The sequence below is a fragment of the Miscanthus floridulus genome, chromosome 3, assembly GCF_019320115.1.
Source record: "Miscanthus floridulus cultivar M001 chromosome 3, ASM1932011v1, whole genome shotgun sequence".
Lineage (NCBI taxonomy): Eukaryota > Viridiplantae > Streptophyta > Magnoliopsida > Poales > Poaceae > Miscanthus > Miscanthus floridulus.
In genome coordinates this window covers 34,167,802-34,193,117 of record NC_089582.1, presented here as the reverse complement: position 1 = coordinate 34,193,117, position 25,316 = coordinate 34,167,802, and the positions used below count along the sequence as shown (strand labels likewise).

Below are 25,316 nucleotides of genomic sequence, written 5' to 3'. Positions count from 1 at the left end.
CAATCTTCCTCTGTTGCACATAGCGAGCAAGGACAAGTCGCCACTCGCCAGGACTGCAACTCCGGGTTTACACTAGAAGAATCCCTAAAAATCAGACCTAAGAGGAAAATAAGCCTAAAAACTAAATTTTCATTAATCAATAATTTAGCATCATTTGTCTAGTACTCCCTCCGCCCTAAATATCTATTGTTTTCGGTTCCCGAGTAACAACTTTGACTATATATATATATATATATTAATATTTATGGTACATAATTAATGTCATAAGATAAATATTTGAATCTAGTTTTTTTAATAATTTTATTTAAAAATATAAATGTTATATATATTTTGTACAAATTGAGTCAAACTTTTGGTACGGAAACTAACGAGGACAGTTAATTGAAGACAAAAGGAGTAGAATACGAGCAGTGTACAACACACTGTACAGCTCGCCTGCCTCCGCCATTGGCTGCACGCAACATCGTGAGACTGGTGGCCCCCATTATCACGCCGCCGGCATTGAAAACTGTGAGAGAATTGAACTGCACGAGTTTTCCATTAACAGTGATAGGTACATATACATGTTGCCGAAGCACTGCCGACCATTCATACACAACTGCATCCTATACAAGTGAATCAATCATGGACAAAAGGAGAGGCTATCCACTATTTGACTAAATCACCAAGAACTAGTCTTATCCTATCTATCTGCGGTGAGAACATCCTATACAAGTGGATCAGCCATGGACAAAAGGAGAGGCTATCAGCTATGGACAAAAGGAGAGGCTATCTACTGTTTGACTAAATCACCAAGAGCTAGTCTTATCCTATCTATCTGGCCGATGAGGACATCCTATACAAGTGGATCAGCCATGGACAAAAGGAGAGGCTATCTAGTGTTTGACTATGCCGACCATTCATACACAACTGCATCCTATACAAGTGGATCAGCCATGGACAAAAGGAGAGGCTATCTAGTGTTTGACTAAATCACCAAGAACTAGTCTTATCCTATCTATCTGCCGGTGAGGACATCCTATACAAGTGGATCAGCCATGGACAAAAGGAGAGGCTATCAGCCATGGACAAAAGGAGAGGCTATCTAGTGTTTGACTAAATCATCGAGAACTAGTCTTATCCTATCTATCTGGCCGGTGAGGACATCCTATACAAGTGGATCAACCATGGACAAAAGGAGAGGCTATCTAGTGTTTGACTATGCCGACCATTCATACACAACTGCATCCTATACAAGTGGATCAGCCATGGATAAAAGGAGAGGCTATCTAGTGTTTGACTAAATCACCAAGAACTAGTCGTATCCTATCTATCTGGCCGGTGAGGAGATGTGCGCTGACCCCCCCCCCCCCCCCCCCCTCTCAGTTGAAGCTTCGGAAGACCGTATGCACAAACTGTTTCTGAATTCTTCGAACAGCGGCATTGGTAATCCTTTAGTCATGATGTCTGCAATTTGCTGGCTAGTAGGAATATGCAGGACCTTGAATTTCCCAAGCGCCACTTTCTCCCGAACAAAGTGGATGTCAAGTTCCACATGCTTGGTGCGCCCGTGATGAACTGGATTTTCAGACAGGTAGACAGCTGAAATGTTATCACAATAGATCACCGTGGCCTTGTCGACGATGACATAAAGCTCTCGGAGCAAGTTCCTGAGCCAGCAGCATTCCGCAGCGGCATTGGCCACTGCCCGATATTTCGCCTCGGCGCTTGACCGGGAGACGGTGGTCTGGCGTTTTGAGGACCAAGAGACCAGCGACTCACCGAGGAACACGCAGTATCCTGACGTCGATCGCCGAGTGTCCAGGCAGCCTGCCCAGTCTGCGTCGGAATATGCCTTGAGCTCGATGGACAGGGTTGCCAAGATCAAGATGCCATGGTCGATGGAGCCGCGGAGGTAGCGAAGGATTCGCTTGACGAGATTCCAGTGAGCTTCATGTGGAGCTTGCATGTAGAGGCAAGCCTGATTCACAGCATAGGCAATGTCCGGTCTCGTCAGGGTGAGGTACTGGAGAGCGCCCGTGATGCTGCGGTAGAAGGTGCCATCAGTGGCTGGGCCGTCAGTGCTCGCGGACAGTTTGGACTTGGTGTCCACTGGAGTAGTCGCAGGCTTGCAGTTGGCCATGCCTATGAGCTCCAAGATATCTTCCGTCAGTGCCGGCCCTAGGGGGGGGGGCAGGAGGTGCGATGGCCGGGGGCCCAGGCGGGATTAATGCAGCAGTCAGCAGGCCAGCAGCCCATCAGCGCCGGCGCAGTCTTTCTTTTCAGGAATCAAAGGCCAGGAGCCGTCGGCCTCTTTTCAGTGTTTCTCAGTGCGCTGGTGTTTCTTTTCAGAGCCCGTCGGCCTCTTTGTCTTTCTTTTCAGCAATCAGGAGCCGAGCCGCCACCAACGCCGCAGCCCTGCACAGCGTGACAGCGAATCAGCGATCGCTACTTCGTACTTCCGGAGCCCCGCACAGACTTCCGCAAACGGCGAGACGCAGCGCCGATCAAGCGATCACTACGCGATCGCTACTTCGTACTTCCGCAGCCCCGCACAGCCCGAAGAAATATCTTTTTATAAGAAGCAATGGATATGATGGAGTTCTATTCTTCTTTAAGGTAATCGTATTAGTTATAGAAGTACAAATATATTGTTCTTTTAGTCTACGTTGTTTCTCGCTCTCGATAATTATCAGACATATTAAATTAAAAATATATTATTGGATTTGCTTTCCCTATACAAGTAAAATTAGCCTATATATTCTAAAATTTTATGGTATAGAGGGGCCATCGCGACGAGTTCGCCAGAGGGCCCCCAAATCATAGGACCGGCGCTGCTTCCGTGTACTGCTCTTGAGTGAGGAAGAAACCAGCATCAGTGCGGCGAACCTGGATGCCAAGGAAGAAGTTCAAGGCACCGAGATCTTGATGGCAAACGCTTGGCGCAGCTGCTCGACGACGTGCCGCAGCAAAGGTGTTGTGGACGCCGTGAGAATGATGTCATCAACATAGACGAGCAGGTATGCGGTGTGTGCGCCGTGCCTGTAGATGAACAGCGAGCTGTCAGAGCCCGTCGGAGTGAAGCCCATGCCATGGAGATGCGTGCCAAAACGCTGGAACAACGCCCGCGGTGCCTGCTTAAGGCCGTACAGGGACTTGATGAGCTGGCAGACGTGGTCGGGGTGGTCGGAGTCGACGAAGCCTGCTGGTTGATGACAAAAGACGCGTTCCGTTAGGTTGCCGTGGAGGAAGGCGTTCTTGACGTCGAGTTGATTCACCGACCAACGTCGAGTGGCGGCGAGGTGCAGCACTATGCGGATGGTGGTGGGCTTGACCACCGGCGAAAAGGTTTGGTGGAAGTCGACCCTGGGTCATTGGGAGAACCCGCGGACAACCCACCGGGCCTTGCGCCGTTCGAGAGAGCCATCTGGATGGAGCTTGTTCTCGAAGAGCCACTTGCCGATGATGACATTGGCATGTGGCGGTAGTGGAACGAACGTCCATGTCCCATTCGCCTTCAGGGCATCGAACTCGTCTTGCATCGCGGCGTGCCAGGCAGGGTCACGAAGAGCAGCACGGACAGACGGTGGCGGCGGCATTGGAGAAGCCGCAGCCACGTGTGCGTATTTGGGGTTGGGCATGTGGATGCCGTCCCGAGCACGCGTGACCATGGGATGGCGCGGCGGTGGCATGACCGCGCCGGGAACGTCCGTGGCCGGCACCTCTAGCGCCGGTGGACAGACCGCGGGTGGTGAGGAGGACTGGGCGCCCATGGCAGCATGTGGCGAAGAAGCTGCTGCGGTGGACGCCTCGGGCGATGCAGCAGCATCGATTGGGGCAGGTGCCGAAGGCGCCACTGGTGCGGCGGTAGCTGGGGCCTGGGCGCGACGTCGAGGCTGGTGGACTCTAGTGGGAACTGGGAGCACCTCAGCGACGTATGGAGAATCCGGCTGCCCAGAAGTTGCCGGAGGTGTGGGGACCTGCACAAATGGGAAGGCTGTCTCGTCGAAATAAACATGATGAGAGATTAGTACACGCTTAGTGACCGGATCATAACACTTATATCCTCGCTGATCGAGCAGATAGCCGAGGAAGATGCAGCGTGCCGAACGCGGCGCGAGCTTGTAGGAGCTGTAGCAGCGGTGTTGGGATAGCATAAGCACCCAAAAACTTGGAGATGATCATAGTCCGGTGGTGTGCCGAAGAGAAGTTCATGGGGAATGGAGTTGGCTCGCGGGCGACATGGCCTGCGATTGAGCAGGTAGGTGGATGCCGCGAGAGCATCCGGCCAGAAGGAGCTTGGCACGGAGGCTTGAAAGAGGAGGGAACGGAGGCTGTCATTGAGAGTGCGTAGAACCCTCTCGGCACGACCATTTTGCTGTGATGTATAGGGACATGTGAGACAAAGAGCAATGCCATTCTTGGCGAAGAACGCGCGTGACGCCGAGTTGTCAAATTCTTTGCGATTGTCAGTTTGGAAGCACAAAATTGGTAGTTTAAACTGCGTGCGAACAAAGGCGTGGAACGAGATGAGGGTGGGTAGAACGTAGGATTTGTGGCGCAAAGGAAGGTCCAAGTATAATGTGAATAATCATCCAAAATGACAAGATAAAATTTGAACCCAGAATTGCTCATTATTGGCGATATCCATACATCACAATGAAGAAGTTGAAATGGAAGCTGTGAAACATTATGCGAATCTTGAAATGGTAACCTGACATGTTTGCCAAGGCGACAGGCATGACAGGTGTGATTGCTAGACTTAGAACAAGAAAACCCCATGGTGCGCGACAAGCGCTGAAGGGTGGCATGACCAGGGTATCCAAGCCGTGCATGCCAGAGGGGAGAGTCCGTCGTGGTGAGAAGGGCCACCGGTTGACGGCGCGTTGCATCATGTTGTGGACGCAGGGGGTAGAGATCTCCGGACGAATCACCTCAGAGCAGAGCCATCTTGGTTCGAAGGTCCTTGATAGAAAAAACCCATGGATCAAATTCGACAGAAACTGAATTATCACGAGTAAGTGCACGAACGGAAATAAGGTTTTTAACAATCTGAGGGGCAATCAGGATGTTACAAAGTTGGAGTGGGGCGGAGGAGGCTGTTGCGGAGCAGCTGGCTTGGGCGCAGAGGAACGGGGTGCCGCCGCAAGGAGCGCCGTCTGCTGCTCCATCTGATGAGAGTACCGGATGCGCGTTTCCTCCTGGAGCAGGTAGGAGCGCGTGTAGAGGAAAGTCGGCGGCGGCTTCATGGTGGTGAGGAGGGCAATCGCCTGGCTGAACTTATTGTTCAGACCACGCAATGTGTTGATGATGAGAGCGTTGTCGGAGATGGCAGCGCCACAATCATAGAGGGTATCGGCGACGCGTTTGAGGCGGCCGCAGTACTCGATGATGGGCATGTCCCCCTGGAACAGGCTGTGGAACTCCTACTGGGCGTAGACAGCCCGCTGGAGCCTGTTGTCGAGGAACTGCTCGGAGATTGCCGTCCATGCGGCGTAGGCGGAGGCGCGTGGCTTGAAGATGTCATTCCAAATGTCCTTGGACACAGTGGAGTAAAGCCAAGAGACAATGCAAGAATTGATCTAGAGCCACTCCGGATCGTCGAACATGGCGGCGGCATCAACGGAGCCATCGACATGGGAGACGAGGCCGAACTTTTGGAAGGTGAGCTCAAAGAAGGAGCGCCACTGCCGGAAATTGCCATCGTCCACAGAGAGGGTAATTGGGACGTGGCTGCGGATGTTGAGGAGCACAAGGGTGGAGGCTGGGGGTGGAGCAGGTTCAGTCGGTGCAGCGAATGGATTGGTGGCGGCGGAGGAGGCGGAAGAAGAAGCGCCACTCGGACTCGCCATGATAGAGAGCGGAAGCAAGGGGTCTGGATCGAGATTAGGCTGATACCATGTGAGAGAATTGAACTGCACGAGTTTTCCATTAACAGTGATGAGGTACATATACATGTTGCCGATACACAACTGCATCCTATATATACAAGTGGATCAGCCATGGACAAAAGGAAAGGCTATCTAGTGTTTGACTAAATCACCAAGAACTAGTCCTATCCTATCTATCTGGCCGGTGAGGAGATGTGCGCTGACAAAAACGATGATAGAGTTGAAAAAACTCACGAAGAGCACAACTCTAGCCAGAAGACGACTAGTAGGCGACGGAGAATGATCCGGTCACCTTGCTCTCGTCCAGCCACTAAATCCCCCCATGCCTGCTCATCTGGTATGTCACTGACTCGACTCATTTTAGGGCTCGTTCGTTTGGCATGGAACAAAGTCAGGAACCATTCTTGCTGGACTATGATGTTCCAGGCCACGGTTCCTCAGGAACCGAACAGGCCCTTCATAGTTTGTTGACAAACTGTGCGTCATCATTTCGGTACGTAGTCTCGAACTCTAGCGGCTACCATAGGAGCACGAGGAATCCAAGAACCATCAAAATGGGGCACACCGCCAGCGGCGACCGCCGCCGCCGCCGCCGCGTGCTGTTCTTCTCGCTCCCATACCAGTGCCACATCAACCCCATGTTCCAGCTCGCCGGCCTGCTACACGCGCGTGGGTTCGCCATCACCGTCTTCCACACCCACTTCAACGCACCGGATGCGTCCCAGGCTCCCAGCACCCCGCCTACGACTTCGTCCCAGTCCAGGACGACGGGATGCCGGCGAACAGCCCGCCCGGACACGGTGTAGGTAACCGTGGAGCACATGTTCGCCTTGAACCGCGCGTGCGAGGCGCCGTTCAGGGAGCGCCTGGCCGCGCTGCTCGAGCAGCAGCGGCACGCGCAGGAGGAGGACGTCGCGTGCCTGGTCGCCGACGCGCACCTGCTGACGCTCATGGACGTGGCACGTGGGCTCGGCGTGCCGACGCTCGTACTTGGCACCTGCGGCGCCGCGTGCTTCCGCTGGTTCATGGCGTTCCCCATGCTCTGCGACAAGGGCTACCTGTCCGCTCAAGGTACACACCTGCGCATTCATGGATGCCAACGTGTCCAATCTCCAGTGGCAGAGTCGCAGCTGGACAAGCCGGTGATGGAGCTGCCGCCGTACGCGTCCGGGACCTGCCGTCCGCCAGCGGAGCCACCCTCGGCCTAATGCGGGAGCTGATTTCGCGAGCGGTGACGGCCGTGAAGACCTCGTCGGGTCTCATCATCAACACGTTCGACGCGCTGGAGGCCGACGAGCTCGCGTCGCTCCGGCACGACCTCGCCGTCCCGGTGTTCGGCATCGGCCCGCTCCACGTGCACTCGCCGGCAGCCTCGAGCAGCCTGCTGCAGCAGGACCGAGGGTGCCTGGACTGGCTGGACGAGCAGGGCCCTGCGTCCGTTCTTTACGTCAGCTTCGGCAGCCTCGCCATCATGTCCGCCGCGGACCTCGTGGAGACGGCCTGGGGCATCGCCAACAGCGGCCGCCCCTTCCTCTGGGTGCTCCGGCCAGGCCTCGTCCGCGGCGCGCCGCCAGCGCAGCAGCCGCCGCTGCCGGACGGCTTCGACGCGGAGACGCGCGGGCGGGGCATGGTGGTGAGCTGGGCGCCGCAGGAGGAGGTCCTGGCGCACCCTGCCGTGGGCGCGTTCTGGACGCACTGTGGCTGGAACTCCACGCTGTAGGGCGTGTGCGCCGGCGTGCCGATGCTGTGCCGCCCTTGCTTCGGCGATCAGATGGGGAACGCGCGGTACGTGGATCACGTGTGGCGGACCGGAGTCTCGCTCGACGGCGAGCTCGAGAGGGGCAAGGTGGAGGCGGCAATCTCGACGATGATGGGGTCAGGCGAGAGCGAGGCCGGCACCGAGCTGCGGGGGAGGGCACGGGAGCTCAGTAGAAGAGCGGCGGAGAGCGTGGCCAAGGCCGGATCGTCCGACCTCAACGTCGACAAGCTGGTGAACCACATCCTGTCCCTCTAGCCATTTGGTACAGGTGCAAAACCATGCCTGCTGTTTCTTTGGCTATGTTTATTTTCTTTGCAAAATAAATAAATGGAGCTCGCCTGCTTCTCGGAGATCCAAACGCAGAAGCACGAGGCAGAGCAATGGGTACAGGGCTAGAGTAGGCGTGGTGGTGCCATTGATCCAGAGCTTTTGCGCTGCGGCGGTGATGGGTGCCCTTGTAAACACTTGAACACTTCTTTTAGCTTAATACAATGATGCACAAGTCTTTTGCATATTCGAGTTAAAAATAAATAGACAGAACTTCCGATCAAATTATTGGGAAAGAGAGATTTGATAGTGTAGCCAGCGACCAACTGACCATGTCGCTATGTTTGGCTCACTCTGTCCTACCTATGCAAGGGATGCGGTTGGGTTAACTCGTTAATCCGCAGATTTAGGAATCTTATACTCTCTCATTGTCCTCCCACCTAACTACACCTTACTAAGTTATCCTTGAGCAATCTTGAACTTGTTTCATCAATCCTTCCAATCAATATTCGATTACCCCTCTACACTATTTCGTACTAATCAATCATTTCAAAATAACACAAGCATATAGTAGTTCTCTGCTACCAATGCAGACTAAAGAATTCAGCTGATAACATTTGTGTCCTTGTCGCTTGTCGGTTCGGGTCAGGTGCAGTGCATGCATCACCGAAAAATACACTGTTCGCATTCAAAGGCAAATACTGACGGGTGAGCCCACGACTATGAAAAATTCGAGATCACCCAGGCTTCTCAGTTACCACCACTCTGCCGGCGGCAATGGCCGGACAAGACGAGCATCGCGACGGCAGCTCCCACCGCCGCCAAGTCGTCCTCTTCTCGCTGCCATTCCAGGGCCACCTCAACCCCATGCTCAAGCTGGCGGCGGTCCTCCACGCGCGGGGCCTCGGAGTCACGGTCCTCCACACGGACTTCAACGCTCCAGACCCCGCGCGCCACCCACAGCTCACCTTCGTCCCCATCCACGAGACGCTCAGAGACGAGGCCACCTCCCCGGACTCCGACATCCTCACGAAGCTGCTGGCCCTGAACGCCGCCTGCGAGGCGCCCTTCCGGCAGGCCCTCGCGTCGCTGCTGCGGCGTGGCCAGAACGTCGCGTGCGCGGTGGTCGACGGGCAGTGCTACGCCGCGCTGGGCGCCGCCGGCCGGTTCGGCGTCCCTGTGCTCGCGCTCCGGACGGATAGCGCCGCCGCGTTGCGCAACATGCTGGCGTACCCGCGGCTGCGCGACGCCGGCTATCTTCCCACCAAAGGCAAGCAAGTTGAAATTATTTTCCCCACTGGATTTCGAACTCAGGCGTTGATGAGCTAGTTCCACATTGTCCTGCAGAGGAGAAGCTGGATGAGCTGGTGCCGGACCTCGAGCCGCTCCGAGTGCGAGACCTGCTCCGTGTTGACGGCTGCGACACGGACGAGATGTGCAGCTTTATCACCTGCGTCGCCGATGCCGTAGGAGCCTCGGTGTCTGGCATTGTCATCAACACGCTCGAGGCGATGGAGGCGTCGGAGCTAGCCAAGATCCGGCGGGAGCTGTCCCTTCCTGCCTTCGCGATTGGGCCCCTGCACTTGCTGTCGTCCCAGGATTCGGAGGAGCAGAGCTTGTACACTCCCGACGTCAGCTGCCGGGCTTGGCTGGACGCGCACCCGGCGCTCTCCGTGCTGTACGTGAGCCTCGGCAGCTTGGCCTGCGTCGACCGCGGCGTGTTCGAGGAGATGGCGTGGGGGCTGGCCGGCAGCGGTGTGCCGTTCCTGTGGGTTGTCCGCCCGGGCTTAGTCAGCGGTGAAGAGGTTCCATCATTGCCGGATGGGTTTAGCGAGGAGATCAGGAACAGAGGGAAGATTGTCACTTGGGCGCCACAAAGAGAGGTCTTGGCGCACGCAGCCATTGCTGCGTTCTGGACGCATTGTGGATGGAACTCGATACTGGAGAGCATCTGCGAAGGCGTGCCCATGCTTGTGCAGCCGTGCTTCGCGGACCAGATCGTGAACGCCAGGTATGTCACGCATGAGTGGGGTGTTGGGCTGGAGGTCGGGAAAGTGTTGGAGAGGGAGAGCGTCGCCAAGGTGGTGAACCAAGTGATGGTTGGGGAAGATGGACCTCTGATGAGGGAGAGGGCACACCGTCTGCAGATGCAGGCATCTGCAGCTACTAGTTCCGCCATGGACGGCCTAGTCCAGTACGTATTGTCCCTGTGAACACCGAACATGTCAGAAATTTGATCGAGTCGGGCATGAACTGCAAGGTAATCTGGATCTGTTTGCAAATTCGTCGAATAATGTATTTTTTTTCTCTCGAGCAGGCCGTAGCCTGTTTTTCATCGAATAATGTAACGTGTTGTGGTCTCCTGTAACTGTGAGCAAACTGAAACTGAAGGAGGTAATGTCCACCCGTGCCTGCTCGACTCTGGAATTGAACATGCTCAGGTCAGGTGCCCGAGCAACGGGTTGCTGGGTCGGAAGTGTTGGAATAAATGGGCGTGGCCCAATAGAAATTCAGAAATTCCCATGAAAAAAATCTCAAAGGCCTATTTATGTGCGCAAAGTCTATTTAGCGACCTGTCGCGCTCCGTGGCTATCGCGCGACCTCCCTCTACGACGGGCCGGCCCAGTAGTTCCTGTCCCCTACCCAATACTGCGGCCTATTCTACCCAGCTGCTTCTTCCTTTCGTTCCTTTGGCACATTTTAGCTGGAAGGAAGGACGGCGAGGGAGGTGGAGTACGACCGATGGCAATTCAGAAACGAGCCCAAGGTCGACCGGCATGCCGCATAGCCCAGTGAGGTCTGGCCCTCTCCTTTTCCTAGCGCCAGCGAGCTGATTTTTTTAATTTTAATTCAAAAAATACTATATTAAAAAAGTGTACATAAACTAAATTTTTAGAAACTATAGTCTTTTCAGTTAGGTCATAGACATGGTGCAATCGTTACAGACACGCCACATGCATTTACATGACTAACTAGACATGCTGACACGTACAAGAAACACTTTTCATGTAAACCATCGACACGTGGCAGAATAAAGTCATGTCATCGCGAATGGCGTATTGGAACAACTGAGTCATGCCAAGATGAATGTGCAGATCTTCAACAGTTAAGTCTTAGCCCGATTAATCAAAGCTAACTAAAATGGAATCATCAACGAATGGAATCAGCAATAATAAGATGGAGACGGGCCAGACGGCCAAACGGGGTGGAAGGACTCGCTCTACCATTTGAGCACGTGAACTGCAGCAACCTCCTCCTCCTGCTGTCGCTTCAGAATGCACATACAAATATCCTCGGCATGTTTGTTTGGTCGTAAACAATCGTAAATTTCCAGCTAAAATAATATTTTTCTCTCACACCAAATCAGTCAGCAGTAAATAATTCACGATCCTTAACGGCCTCCCGAACAAGCTGCCTCTCATCAGCTGTCATCGCTTATCAACTTACTACTATCATGTTATTATTAAAAAGATTTTAGGTCCTAGTAGTATTTCACATGCTAAGTTAAAACTCGGCTTGCACCATTGAAAGATCCTAAATGACTAGAGGGGGGTGAATAGCCTATAAAAAATTTCTACAACACTAAGACAACTTATTAGTTAATTAAATGGTGAAGCGAATTTTGCGCTAGCTCTACAAGTGTTGCAAGCCACCTATCCACAAATCTAATAAACTATGATATCTATGTACCAAGCAAAGGCTATGTCACTACTTCTACCACTAGCGAGCAACCTAGCGAGTGTAATTACAACTAATTAAGCTACACTACTCACTAGCTACAACTAGCTCTACACAAGTACACAACAAAGAAAATACAAGAGCTCGGGATGGATATACCGAGCTGGCAAGAGATCATTCACAATGAAAACCAATGAATTCCTCGGGACAAGATGACACAATGATTTTTCACCGAGGTTCACTTGCTTGCCGGCAAACTAGTCCCCGTTGTGGCGACTCACCCACTTGGAGGTTCACGCGCTAATAGGCATCACATGCCTAACCTGCTACCGGGTGCCGCACAACCAATACAAGATGGGGATATACAAGCCACGAGCAATTCACTAGAGTTGCCTTTTGTGATCTCCCACGAGAAAGGCACAAGAACCCCTCACAATCCACCGATCGGAGCCGGAGATAAACACCTTCCTCCGCTCAACGATCCTCGTTGCACCAAGCTATCTAGGTGGCAACAACCACCAAAAGTAACAAGCGAATCCCGCAGCGAAACACAATCACCAAGTGGCTCTAGATGTAATCACTCAAAGCAATGTACTTGGATGCTCTTCGGTCTCACCAAATGATGAATCAATTAAGCAAGATGAGTTAGAGAGGAATGGCTAGGCCCACCAGGGTGTATTCTCAATAGAAATGGTCAAGAGTATGAGCCCAAACCACCTTTTATACCCCCCAAACGAAATAGAGCCGTTAGGCACAAGAGGGGGCTCTCTACGCATTGACCGGACGCGCCTGTCGGGACAACCGGACACGTCCGGTGTAGGGTCCGGTCCCCTGGATGCTGCCACGCGTCCCCCACGTTTAACTGCAGTCGCTCGATTCCAACGGTCAACTCCCTCGCACACGTGCATTAAGTTGAGACCGGACGCGTCCGACACATGACCGTACGCACCAGCTCAGCGTCTGTTCGCCTGCGCCCGCACACTCAACCAGCCATGACCAGACTCACCACTCGATGACCAAGCACACCCTCAGTTGGAGTTCGGTCGAGTCCAGTAAGCATCCAGAGACGAATTTCTTCGACCGGACGCGTCCGATCGTAGGTGACCGGACGTACTCAGAGTCTGACCCTCACTCACTTAGCTCCTGCGCGCCATGTCACCACGATTGGCCCCGAGAATAGTGTTCCCCCAGAGTCCGGTCACTCCCTCGAGCCAGAGTCCGGTCATCCCGACGCCTCTGCCCGAGCCTAGGGTCAAGCACCGAACTCGTCCGGTCCTCCCTCGCTCGCGTCCGATCACCCCAGTGACCAGCGTTTCAACTCCTTTCACTTTACCGTTGCTTCTATATTGCCAACCACAAAGTGTCCCACCATAGTGCATGTGTGTTAGCATTTTCACAAAGTATTTTCAAGGGAGTTAGCACTCACTAGAATCTAAATGCATATGCAATGAGTTAGAACATCTAGTGGCACTTTGATAACCACATTTCACGACGAGTTTCACCCCTCTTAAAAGTACGACTATCTATCCTAAACCCACTCACATCCACTTGGTATCTTGAGTGGAAAAACAAAATGCTCCTATGAAATATACCTTTGCCTTGAGCCATTTTGTTTTTCTCTTTCTTCTTTTCTAAGCTTGAGCACTTGATCATCACCATGGCCATCACCAACATCATGATCATCATCCATTTGCTCCAATGCTTGGTGTGTACCAATCTATCTCATATTCACTTAGAGCCAAAGTACTTAGGGTTTCATCAATTAGCCAAAACCAAACTAGAGCTTTCAACCGAGTTACTGGACTTGTTGATTTTATTATACCACATGATTATATGTTTGTAGTATTGCTTTATATATCATTGAGTGTTTCAAATTAAATTACCAATTTTTTATATGGTATAATGTTTTATTCAAAATATATAAATTTATTTAAAATAACAACTTAAAAATTTATTATAGTGGAGTATTAATATAAATTGAAGTGAATTGTCAGTGTTATTGCTATGTGATTTGTTAAATGAATATTTTTCCATGCTTAGTAAGCTATTAATATATATATATATATATATAGGGAGAGTATATTCAGTAGCCAGCTACAAAATAAGTTATTCTGTAGCCACCTCCATTTACGATAATTTTATATACTAATTTACGATAATGTCAACACATATTTACGATAGTTGGGTTACTATAACACATGGGGATATTTACCATAACGTTATAATAAACCACTTAGTAAAAAGTTACTATAATCTCGTATACTAACATAATAATTATCGTAACTCAAAGTGGCTACAGAATAAGTTATTTTGTAGCCAGCTACAGGGTAGTAGTTCTATATATATATATATATTTATTTATCCTAGTGTATACATGTTTATTTTGTATACATGGTGAAACATAACAATATGGCTTTTTAATTTCATGGTTGTAGAAGTCTTAATTTATAAATGTTTTTTCATACTTCATAACATTACATACCATACTTTAGGAATATTATTTTATTTTCTATAATAACATATATTAGTATTTACATGTAGATTTAAAAGATATTTTTATTTATTTACTATAACGGTTGAGGTACATACAAATGTTTATCTTTCACAGTGACACATACATGGGTAAGTTGAATGCAAACTTAGGAGGTAATTTTTCATTATCTTTTATAATGACAAAGATGGGTAGCTTATAAAAGCATTAGGGTATTTGAAATCATCTTTCATAATAGTACAGACGGTAATTTAGATGCAATGTTATGGGGTTATTTAGAATTATGTTTTATAATGACAAAAGTATGTATGTCATTTTCGTTAAGTGGTTGTTAACTTCCTAGATAACACCATTAATAGGTATCAAGTGACACAAAGGAGATTATCTACAAATAACCAAACGACACGTGTATGAATCTTGTATTGGATATTTTAGCTTCGAATCGAAGCAATGAAAAATGGAAAAGTTTTCAAATATATAGTATTAGATCTTTTTGAACACTACAGCTTGATATAGAGTGTGTCTCCATTTGCCATCATTTGGAAAATTTTAAAAATAGATTTTTAATTTGAAAACTTAATATATTATATATCAGGGCTCCTAAATGATCTCAAATGAAAAGTCGTCAACTACAAATTTTAGATCTCTTCGAGCACTACAATTTTAATATAGAGTGTGTCTCCATCCGAAATCATATTGAAAATTGGAAATCTGAATTCAAAATTTGAGAACATAATATATTTATCTTTGCTCCTAAACGATCTCGGCTGAAAAAGTTATTGACTATAAAGTTTTAGATCTCAGAGATCTCTACAGCTTTCATATAAAATTTATCGTCATCCGACTACATTTGAAAACATTATGAATTTATTTGTTATACAGCTATATATCTTGCTAATATTGTTGTTACCTTCTATATCAGTTTTTAAAATTTTCTTCTGTTTAGTGCCCCATTTTGTTAGGTAGTTAACAGCTACTCCCTCCGTCCCAAAATATCTGTCATTTTCGTTTTTCGAGAAATAACTTTGACAAAATATATATTAAAAATATTATTATTTATGGTACATAATTGGTATCATTGGAAATATGTTTGAATCTAGTTTTTTAATAAATTTATTTGAAGATACAAATGTTGCACGTATTTTCTACAAATCAAGTCAAACTTGCGGCACAGAAACTAAAAGCGACAGATAATTTAGGACAAAGGAAGTATTTGACAGAAGTGGCACCATGGAAAGAAAAATTTAAAAGCCGACATAACAGTCACAGCAAATTTTCAATGGCACATACAAGTCAACCATCTTTTCAGTGACACATAAGGAATTGTCTCAACGAACAAAGCTCAGGTACGCATCCATAGCAAGCCGAATGGATAGAACAGTAACAAGTGAACAATGTGAAACAAAAGCACACGTACACGAAACAAAAATACGAACTGGAGACGGCTGCTAGCACTTGAGTGTCTTGAAGCATGGGAGGCGCTGCAGCTCGGCCAGCTTCACCGACGGTGGAGCCTGCTCTTCCTTGGAGCATTTGCGCTCATGGTGGCGATGCAGGCTACAGGGCAGCGCCACCTCCCGCTTCAGCTGGCAGAGGCACTTGGGGCTCTCGACCACGCTACAGCACTGCCCGCGGATCTCGGAACGGGCCAGGCAGTTGGTGAAGTATGTGATCTGCGTCTGGCAGCTTTCTGGGGCGGGTGCGCCGCCGGAGTAATCCGCGGTAGCCGGTGCGGCGGCAACAGCGCAGACGACGACGGCGACGGCAAGGAAAGCTGCGAGCTTGGCTGGGTCCATGGGAAAATGAAGGTTTAGCTAGCCGGGAAAGTCTGGGACTCTCTTAGCATGGGCTGATCGGCGAGTGCTGAGCATGCCCTCTTCTCTTCTGCCTCCCTCTTCTCTTCTGCCTCCTTTCATAGACGGTGCTGTGTGGACGGTAGCGCCAGCAGGGAACGTGCACAACCATGTGCTAGCTGTGGATGCTGTCTATTATTACACACTAATTTAGTTGTTTCTGCAGCGAAGTAGACAAAAGCTAGCTAGAATCTTGCATGGTGATCAGAGCATATGTATCTTGCTGTCTATTGTATGAAATTGTATGAAGCTGCGCTGTTGGAATAATGAAATTTGTAGGGTTTCTGCCTTAAAACTCGAATTTTTAGTTGTAGTCAAATTAAAAGAAATTTCAGCAAGTGGAATCGAAAAATCAAAAGGAAAAAAAATGGAAGGACATCCGTGGGCTAGCTGGCCACACTCGAGCCCAAGAAACCGAGCAGCCAGCCAATCACAAGGGCTCGCCTTCTCCCCTTGCATGACGGGTTGGACAGGAACGGGCGGCGCACGGCGCTGCTCTAGTATATACTACTCCGTAGAAAAGATCGCGGCATGGCCAGTGGACGTGTCCGTTGTATTGATGGTCGCCTTGTTTTGTGTACAAATAAAATCATGTGAAAACAACAATTTTCTTACTTGAATAATGATTTAATATAAATATGGGACTATCTTATACTCTGGGCTTAGTGAATGCAGGGGCATGAAAAAACTATCCATATTAATAACTTAAGTAAAGGAAGGTAGAATAGGGTGTTTTTATGATATGGGGGAGAATATATGCCAGTTTAAATGGAACTTATTAGTAAATCATGATTATTTGGTTCAACATTTTTCAGTCTGGGGCATATAACATATATAGAGAGAGGTTCTGATACTGGAACATGAGATGTTCCAGTGCAATTAACCTCATTAGAAGGTTAGGACACCTGTCGACTAATCAATTTCAAATAATATTTATAGTCATGTCATATCTGAAACATTTTTTTTAATATTGCTTCTCTATTATGCCGTTAAGATGTATAATTACTACTGAAAAGTTCAAGGTACTAAGGACACATTTTGGAGAATTGAGTGTTACCACAACAGAATACATAATATATTGGACACACATTATATCAAATACTTGGTGTGCACAGCATAATAGAGAAGAAATAGCTGTTATAAGTCAAATCTTAAACTTCTGATTCTAAACAGGAAAAGAGCTGAGCAACCTAATCAAGTATGAGGTGGATCGGTTTCTTTCTAAAATTGTGCATCTACATCCAGTGGAACATATTCTGTTCTAGCTCCAGCACCATCCTAGCACTCCATGGCTGTCGTGGCACTGTGACCGGATCACCGTTCTTGTTGTCTAACAACTCCAGCCTTCACTGTTTACGCAGTCGAGCACAGACTCTGGTGCACCTGTGACACCGACTGCACCATGGACTGTGCACGCTTGCCATTGAAGATGGTGTTGAGGAACCCTGCCATAGTAACAGCTCCCGGCGCCTTGATGCCGCCACGGCCGGTGAAGTCGGCGACGTGGTGGCCGCGCTTGCCGCGTCGGTGTTCGGGCAGGAGCTGTTCCTGCTTCAGTTGCACTCCGCGGGCCATGCCGGCCTTGAGGGCCACTACCACTGGCTGCTGCAGCTGGTGGTGGCGGCATCCCTCATCACGATCGCGGCCAGCGCCGTCCTGCCAAGGAGATTCGCCAGGGCGGTGGTGCGGTCATCGTCGGTGCTGCTCCAGGGCATGTGGCTCATGGTTATGGGCACCATGGCTCGGTCGGCAGTCTGCCTGTGCGGCATGGTGTGCGCGCGTGTGCGGTAGTGGCGCAGGAGCGCCTGCGGCACTGCCCGAGACAGCTCGGCCAGTCATTCGACGGCAACCTTGATCCATGGCAGCTGTAACAAACGAACAAAAAAATAGTTGTGTTTTGTTCACGGAAGCAAGTGGTCAAATTAAAAATCACTAATATGATATCAAGAAAGTATCTAGTGACATGAAAAAACTTCACACAAGGAAAGCATGTTCATGTGTAAGAAACACAAATATGGTATCAAGTATGTATATGATTAGAGGAGCTTCCTATAACTGTTAGGCCCTGATTATAAAACTCAATCTGCACTCGAATATAGGATAGTAAAAGATTCTAAGTTCAGAATGTTGCAGTCCAGAAAGTAGACAGTCCAGAAAGTAGAGAGATAGATAGTGTCTACCTTACCTGCTTATCTTGACTGTCATTTAAAACACCAAAATTATGTAAAGTGCACGACTTTTCAGTCCCGAACTAATTGGTCATCCAATAGATTACAGATCAGAACTTAGTAAATTTAAATCATTGGTCATCACACTCACATTAAGTCATCACAGCAAGATCTTAGTAAATTTAAATCACAAGTCAGAAGCAATAGATTACAAATCAGAATATTTCTCATTAGACAGTAGAAGCATAGCATGCAAGAAACTCACGGTTAGAACTTAGAATGGAGTACTGGGTAAGCTACAAGGAAAGAATTTATCATGCCCGCACACCTATCTCACAATGTAGCACTACGAGGTATGCAATATTGCAATGTCTAACTTGCACAATAAAAAAAATAAACATTAAGTTCTCAGCAATCTACAATACAGAATCCTGCTTGACAGAGTCAGAGATATGACATACAGCACCAGCAGACCAAATTGCAGGAAGCAGCCATCAAGCAGTACAGCAGTGGGCACTTGTTTATCATTGCATCCTATTGTATATCGCAAGCAGAATCAATTGTAGAAAGGAGTAGCAGGTGTAATCATGAAACCACAATATACCAAAATTGCACCTATTTAACTAAGTATTTATACGAATCAGTACATAGCACCTTAAAACTTTAGGAAAAAATAAATAGTAGAGAACCATATGAGTTGGGATAGGAACACACAGATCACGGATACTCTATATACTATTAGACATATATTTTTTCTACAACAAATTCAACCAATTAGCATACTAGATTTATTCAACCATGAGTTGGGATAGTATTTATTAAACCTTAATGCCTACTTCTAATGCAGTTCAGAGGCAAGGATGATTCTTGTTTAGCTCAGTTCAAGCAAATGTAATGGCTGGACAAATTTGAGTTTCAGAATCAATTGGGACAAGGTTACTGGCATGAAAATTACAGACGTGCAACGGTATTAAAAAGATCACTTCTGAATTTTCAGTTCTAGCTTTCTAGATTCTAACTAAAACAGTCCATGAAACAAACATCTGAATGTGCATATGCAGCAAGATAGGTCACATCCTCACTCACTAACCTATAGTATCCAGGCAAACATCACTATTGTATCCAGGCACACATACACGTCTAACTCAGGAATAACAGTTCATCTCTTGCCCTTAGATGCCAATCGATAGATCATCTCTCTGCACACAGAAGCATCTCACGATGGCTCAAATCTAACACAAAAATTAATGGCAAGAGAAGAAGGGAGAGCTCACCTCACCTAGGAGCGGGCGAAGGGGTGAGGTCAGAGGAGGACGGCCTCCTGTCGGCTGTAGCTCGACGTCGCCTCAGGCCCCTTCGGTCTGGGAACCATCCCACTGAGGGACACCCGAGTGCGGGTGCAGCTGACCAAGGGACAAGCCGCCGATGCCGCGTTAGCTACAGCCCGGAAGGTGGATGGAGCCCCACGCCTGCACCGGGGTGGTCGCAGCCGACGTGCCTGTGCCCGCCGCCCGCTACGGGGTGGCCCGAGCCGCCACGCTCGCACAGCCGGCTGTGCTGGGATCGCAGGGGTAGCTGGGGCCCCCGCCCGCGCCGGGATGGCTGGGAACGCCATGCCCGCGGCACCCGCACCCCGCCCGTGCTGGGGCCGCTGCCCCCCTCGCCCACTCCGGGAGGAGGATGGAGGTGCGGGGGCGGCGGAGGGCAGCAGGACGAGGTCAGGAGGAGAGACCGCGCCGGGGAGAGGCCGAGTCGCTCGCCAGTGGGTTCACGAGGATTCGTGACCGTCTGGGTCGACGGTTTAACGGGTGATAGACCCGCTACACCCCCGATCGGACGGTCCGTATCGCGTCTTGGCCAGATCCAACGGCTAGCGGGTTCACGGGCGACGTGGTCCTATTCGTTAGCCCGCTTTTGGTGCAGAATCATATCTAGAGATACTCCGCGGTACAATGCTAATCACCATATTTAGCCTTCCTAATTAAACCAAGACATTAGCAACACACGTCAACAAAATTGGAGACAATCATCAACTTGCTTCTTATATCGGGTGATTTCTGTTGGTTGGATGAATAGGACGAGACATATTTCTTTTGATTAGATGAATGAGAGTAAATGGGTTGAGAATACTTAACTTATTGTATTTATATTATATAAGAATAACAACTGATTGTACACTAATAAAATGCACTAACACTAATTTTGTCATGGTAGTCGCCAATTACAAATAAAATATGTTAATTAGCACCACTATTATCCTAATAAGCTTACAGAACATGAACTACTCAACAGATTAACACTTACCAAATTTAATCTTGTCATCATAATTACTAAGTAATAATATAACATCCTAATAATCCTTAATCGTTTACTAATGATAGAGATTAGAAAACATTGATGAGCTTGCCAGCTTTTTTTTGTGGCAGGATATCTAGCATCTAGGACAATATTCTCATCGTGCGTATGCGTTCAACTGCCGAAGTAACATCATCATCGCCAATGAAAGCATACCGATGTCCAACATCTCCAAGCTGCTTGTGCGCCATGAGCAGCCAAGCAAAGGTGATGAGCTCCCCTCCTGTGCTCAGCCCCGTCGCATGCACCGCTGCTCACGACTTGCCGGCGGAGTAACGAGCAGCCTCGTCCAAACGCTCATCAACTCCTCCAGGGTTTCTCTGCATGCCGGAGGTTCGGATGATAAACCCAAGCGTTGCAGAAGACCTATGGCTCTTGACGTGTGGTTGAAATGGTACATTCTGCGCCAATCTTCTTCAGTGATCTTGTCAAGAAATAATTTCATGGTAGGTCCAGTGGTGCCACTAACAGGCAGCATTTCAGGTCGTGTTACCAAAAGGTAGAGCATGTAGTGTTGGACAGATTGCGGCATGCAGTTACCAAGTCACTGATGACATCATCTCTGAAACAGGGCCCCATGTAAAACACAACTGCAGACGCCATCTTTGCCGAGTGCTGGGGGCACTCGGCAAAGCCAGGCAAGCACTCGGCAAAGGCTTTGCCGAGTGCCGCACTCGGCAAAGGCCTCTCGGCAAAGACTTTGTCGGCAAAAATTTCTTTGCCGAGTGCCAAAATCGACACTCGGCAAAGTCTTTGCCGAGTGCCAAGCCCGCACTCGGCAAAAAAATAACTGCCGTCAACATTTAACGCCGGCTTTGTCGAGTGCCTAGGGACTGGCACTCGGCAAAATTTGAATGTTTGCCGAGAGCCAGGGCTGAGCACTCGGCAAAGAAACAATTTTTTTTTAAAAAAAATCTTTTTAAAAATAGTCTTTGCCGAGTGGTACCATCTAGCACTCGGCAAAATTGACCTCTTTGCCGAGTGCCAGGCTGTGGCACTTGGCAAAATGTACCTCTTTGCCGAGTGCCAGGCTGTGCCACTCGGCAAAACTGGGGAAGTGGCTGTTTTTTACGGCATTTTTTCCCAGCTTTGCCGAGTGCCACACCCTAGCACTCGGCAAAGACTTCTTTGCCGAGTGTTGGCACTCGGCAAAGCTAAAAAATTTGCAATTTTTTTTTGTTTGTTGCTTTCCTTCGAAAGCAAACACGCAAAACTCATATATAATACATGAGACAGCACACAGGCATTTAGCATCACACAAAACGCATACATAATCCATAATACATCACAAGCACATTCAACATCCATCACAAGCACATCCTCCTGCATAATCCATCACACGCACATCCAATATGCAAATCCATGACAACATCTAAGAAGTTTTCATCCAACACAAGTCCTAAATCAAGAAAAGTCAATGAAACATGAAGGGGCACCACCTACTGCCACTGATCCCAATGGGAGCCTGAAGGGGCACCTCCGTGCGGTGGTGGACTTGTCCAGCTGGGGTGTGTGTGCTGAGGCGAAGGAGTCGGGTTCGAACCCGACGACTGTTGCACAAAGGAGAATTGAATTCATTAGTATCTACACAAGCTAAAGGACTTGATCAACCATATATATATACTCACCGGAGTGCCTAGAGCCGGAGGAGTAGGAGGCACAACTGGAGCGAGCAGCGACTGGGGCACCACCACACCCGGGAGAGTGGTGCCGAGGCTCGACATGAATGAGAACACGTCCTGCATCCTCTACGCCTCGGCCGCCCTCTGGGCCCTCAGGACCTCCCACTCGGCCCTCTCGGCCTCCCTCTGGGCCCTCTCCCTCTCCCTCTCGACCCTCTCGGCCTTCCTCTCGGCCTCCATCCTCTCCACAGTGGCCTGCAATATTCAATCACCAACGTTTAAACAATGCAAATGCAAGGTACATGTGTAAAAGTAATGAACGGTGAATGAAATAGAACTAACCTGGAGTGCCGCCATCTGCTGCAGTGTGCTCGCCTACCGAGGTCGAATGGGGACGGAGGAGCTCGTGCTCTGTGCTCGGATCTGGGCGAGGTTGGGCACAGAGGTCGAGTCGACCATGTTGGAGGCCATCCAGTACCGGCCGTGCTGCTTCCCTCCTCCGAGCCTCATCACGAGGTCGGTATCAAGGGGCTGGGTGGCGGGGTCGAAGTCCTCCCCATGCTGCTCGCGGGCCGCCGAGGCGTAGTCGGTGAGCTTGCTGTGGACGCTCATGTTGCTGTACGCCTCGGGCCCGTCCTCCGGGTTGTAGACGGTGTCCGGGGCTGTCGCCTTGCCCTTGTGTGCCATGGCGTACGCCATGAACTCGTTGCATTCCTAGCCATCATGCGACTGGGACTGCGAGGAAAACACAAAGACGATTAGAAGTAATGAGAATTGAGCATTAGAACAAATAAATAAATAAGTGCATAGCGTGTACCCAGGCCTGGGCGTACGAACTGAGGGGCCGGTTGCCTTGGTAGTGCGCCGGCCCACCCATCTGCAGGCGGCACTCCCCTAACACTCGGCAAGTGGACACGTTCACTCCCCTCCTCAGATTCGCCGCATACCCATCAGGGAACATTAACGACTGAACCCACTGACATACTTCCCTCCTTTGGTCCTTCTTCAAAACGAAATCGACCGAAGTCCTTTTCCATTTCTTGCCAGGCGCGGGAGTCTTCATCACTTGCTTTGGTCTATCGCATAGTGCTGCCAGGTCCACTCTTGCCTTAACATTGTCCTTAGACTTTTCTGTGTCCATGAGTGTTCCCCAAAGCGCCTCGGCGATATTCTTCTCTGTGTGCATTAAATCAATGTTGTGTGGAAGAAGAAGATCGTTGAAATAGGGAAGCCTAGTCAAGCCCGATTTTATGAGTCCACATGTGGAACTGACCATATCCATCAAAACGACCTTTCTCTTTATCAACTTTGAGAGCCTCTATCTCAGCGCGGATCTCGGCAGTGGTCATCATCTAAGGTGCATGATCGGTGACTTCAACACCTTTCGTGAAGTTCTTGATGTCTCGTCTGAATGGATGGTCAAGGGGGAGGAACTGACGATGTTGGTCGAACGAAGAAAACTTGCCACCACTCTTCAGCCAAGTGAACCTCACACCTGCCTTGCATATTGGGCATGGGAACTTCCCGTGAACACACCACCCGCAGAATAGGCCATACGCCAGGAAGTCATGCAGGGAGTAGTGGTACCACACATGCATTGTGAAGTTTCTCTTTGTAGCTCGGTCGTATGTCAGTACCCCCTTTTCCCAAGCATCGATCAAATCATCGAACACAGGCTCCATGAACACACCCATATTGTTCCCCGGATGTCCAGGAATTATCAGCGACAAAAATACGTTCTTGGGTTGAAAGATGACACCGGGGGGGGGGGAGATTCAGGGGTATCACGAACACGGGCCAACAAGTGTATGGGGCCGCAGACAATCCATACGGGTTGAACCCATCTGTTGCCAACGCTACACGTACATTGCGAGCCTCCTCAGCTTTAACACGATGTATGGCATCGAAATGGGTCCAGGCGTCGCCATCCGATGGGTGTACCATCTTGTCCGGATTGTACCTTTTGCCATTTTTGTGCCATGTCATCTGTTTCGTGGACTCCTCTGTCATGTACAGCCGTTGGATCCTCGGTATGAAAGGAAGGTACCGTAGGACCTTCGTAGGGATACTCAGCTATTCCTTCTTGCCATCACTAGTGTCGACCTCCAGGTACCTAGAGGATTTGCACTTTGGACAGTGCGTTGCTCCCTCGTGATCTTTCCTAAAAAGGACGCATCCATTCGGACAAGCATGGATATGCTCATACGGCATCTTAAGTGCACGAAGAAGTTTCTGTGACTCGTACAAGTTCTTCGGCAGGATGTGATCCTCCGGAAGCAGGGATCCAAAAACTGCCAACATACCATCGAAGTTGTCCCGACTCATGCTAAACTGCGACTTCAACCCCATGATGCGTCCAATTGCATCCAGCTGCGATACCGTTGTCTTTTCGTGCAAGGGCTTCTGCGCTGAAGATAGCATATCATAGAACGTCTTTGCGCTTTCCTCTGGCTTCTCCTCCAATCCTTCACCGAACTGTTCCTGCTGAATGTCATCCATCTAGTCCGCTACCCCGCCATCTCCATCATAATCCTCGAGACGCTGTCTCACCACCTCCTCTCTAATACGATCGGCTTCACCATGGTGGATCCAGCGGGTATAGTTTGTCGTGAATCCATACTTGATAAGATCTTCCCCCACGAGCCTCTTAATTTTTCTTTTCTTGTTCCCACATCTTCTGCACGGACACGGCATCCGGGCTGACCCTTTAGCAGCCTCACCAAATGCATGCTCCAGGAAAGCATTGGTCTTGGTCATCCATTCTGGGGTCATACTTGCGTGGCCCGTGTACATCCACTCACGGTTATCCATCCTCTGGCACATGCATATGTAAGCGAGTAATAAAAACTGCAGGTAAATCCACAAGGCGTTCCTACTATACATCTAATAGGTGAAGGATAGGTCCTAATCCCACCCGAGGATGCGTAGATGAGGTTGGCTTCCATGGTCCGCTCCTATCCAAGATAGAATTTCGGCAGCACCTCCCCGCTGTTCTCCCGATACACGTCCTGGCAGGGAGATTGTGTATCAGGAGAACAACGAGGAGGTGGTGTCGAAACTCTGTCTCGGACAGGAGCGGGCCACGGAAACCAATCCATCTACGCATCCGCGGGCTGTCTAAAAAACGTGGACAATCCGAAATAGGTACAGAATTTGGTATGCAAAGATCTGCATACCAACGACCGTATCTCTTTCGGACGGGAGACGCCTAACTGGGGTTACACGAGATGCAAGTATGCAAGATGGGTTATAC

At 49.4% G+C, this 25,316-nt stretch overlaps 1 protein-coding gene and 2 pseudogenes across 4 annotated transcripts; 2 read left to right on the top strand and 1 right to left on the bottom strand.

Moving 5' to 3' along the window:
* The first annotated feature begins 2,583 nt into the window (after positions 1–2,583).
* On the top strand, positions 2,584–10,302 carry LOC136541556 (DIMBOA UDP-glucosyltransferase BX8-like). 4 transcript variants are annotated; one of them, XM_066533490.1, is made up of 3 exons: positions 2,584–2,598; positions 8,546–9,166; positions 9,244–10,302. In XM_066533490.1, the coding sequence occupies exons 2-3, from the start codon at positions 8,674–8,676 to the stop codon at positions 10,107–10,109; spliced, it is 1,359 nt and encodes a 452-aa protein (XP_066389587.1). In that variant the 5' UTR covers positions 2,584–2,598; positions 8,546–8,673; the 3' UTR covers positions 10,110–10,302. The 4 variants fall into 4 exon arrangements, with proteins under 4 accessions (XP_066389587.1, XP_066389586.1, XP_066389585.1 ...); XM_066533489.1 differs by lacking the exon at positions 2,584–2,598 and adding an exon at positions 4,578–6,207 and having other exon boundaries at positions 8,552–9,166; XM_066533488.1 differs by lacking the exon at positions 2,584–2,598 and adding an exon at positions 4,578–6,207.
* On the top strand, positions 6,201–8,139 carry LOC136541555 (DIMBOA UDP-glucosyltransferase BX8-like; annotated as a pseudogene).
* A 13,858-nt stretch (positions 10,303–24,160) lies between the features above and the next one.
* LOC136547622 (uncharacterized) lies at positions 24,161–24,874 on the bottom strand (annotated as a pseudogene).
* Positions 24,875–25,316: the final 442 nt, after the last annotated feature.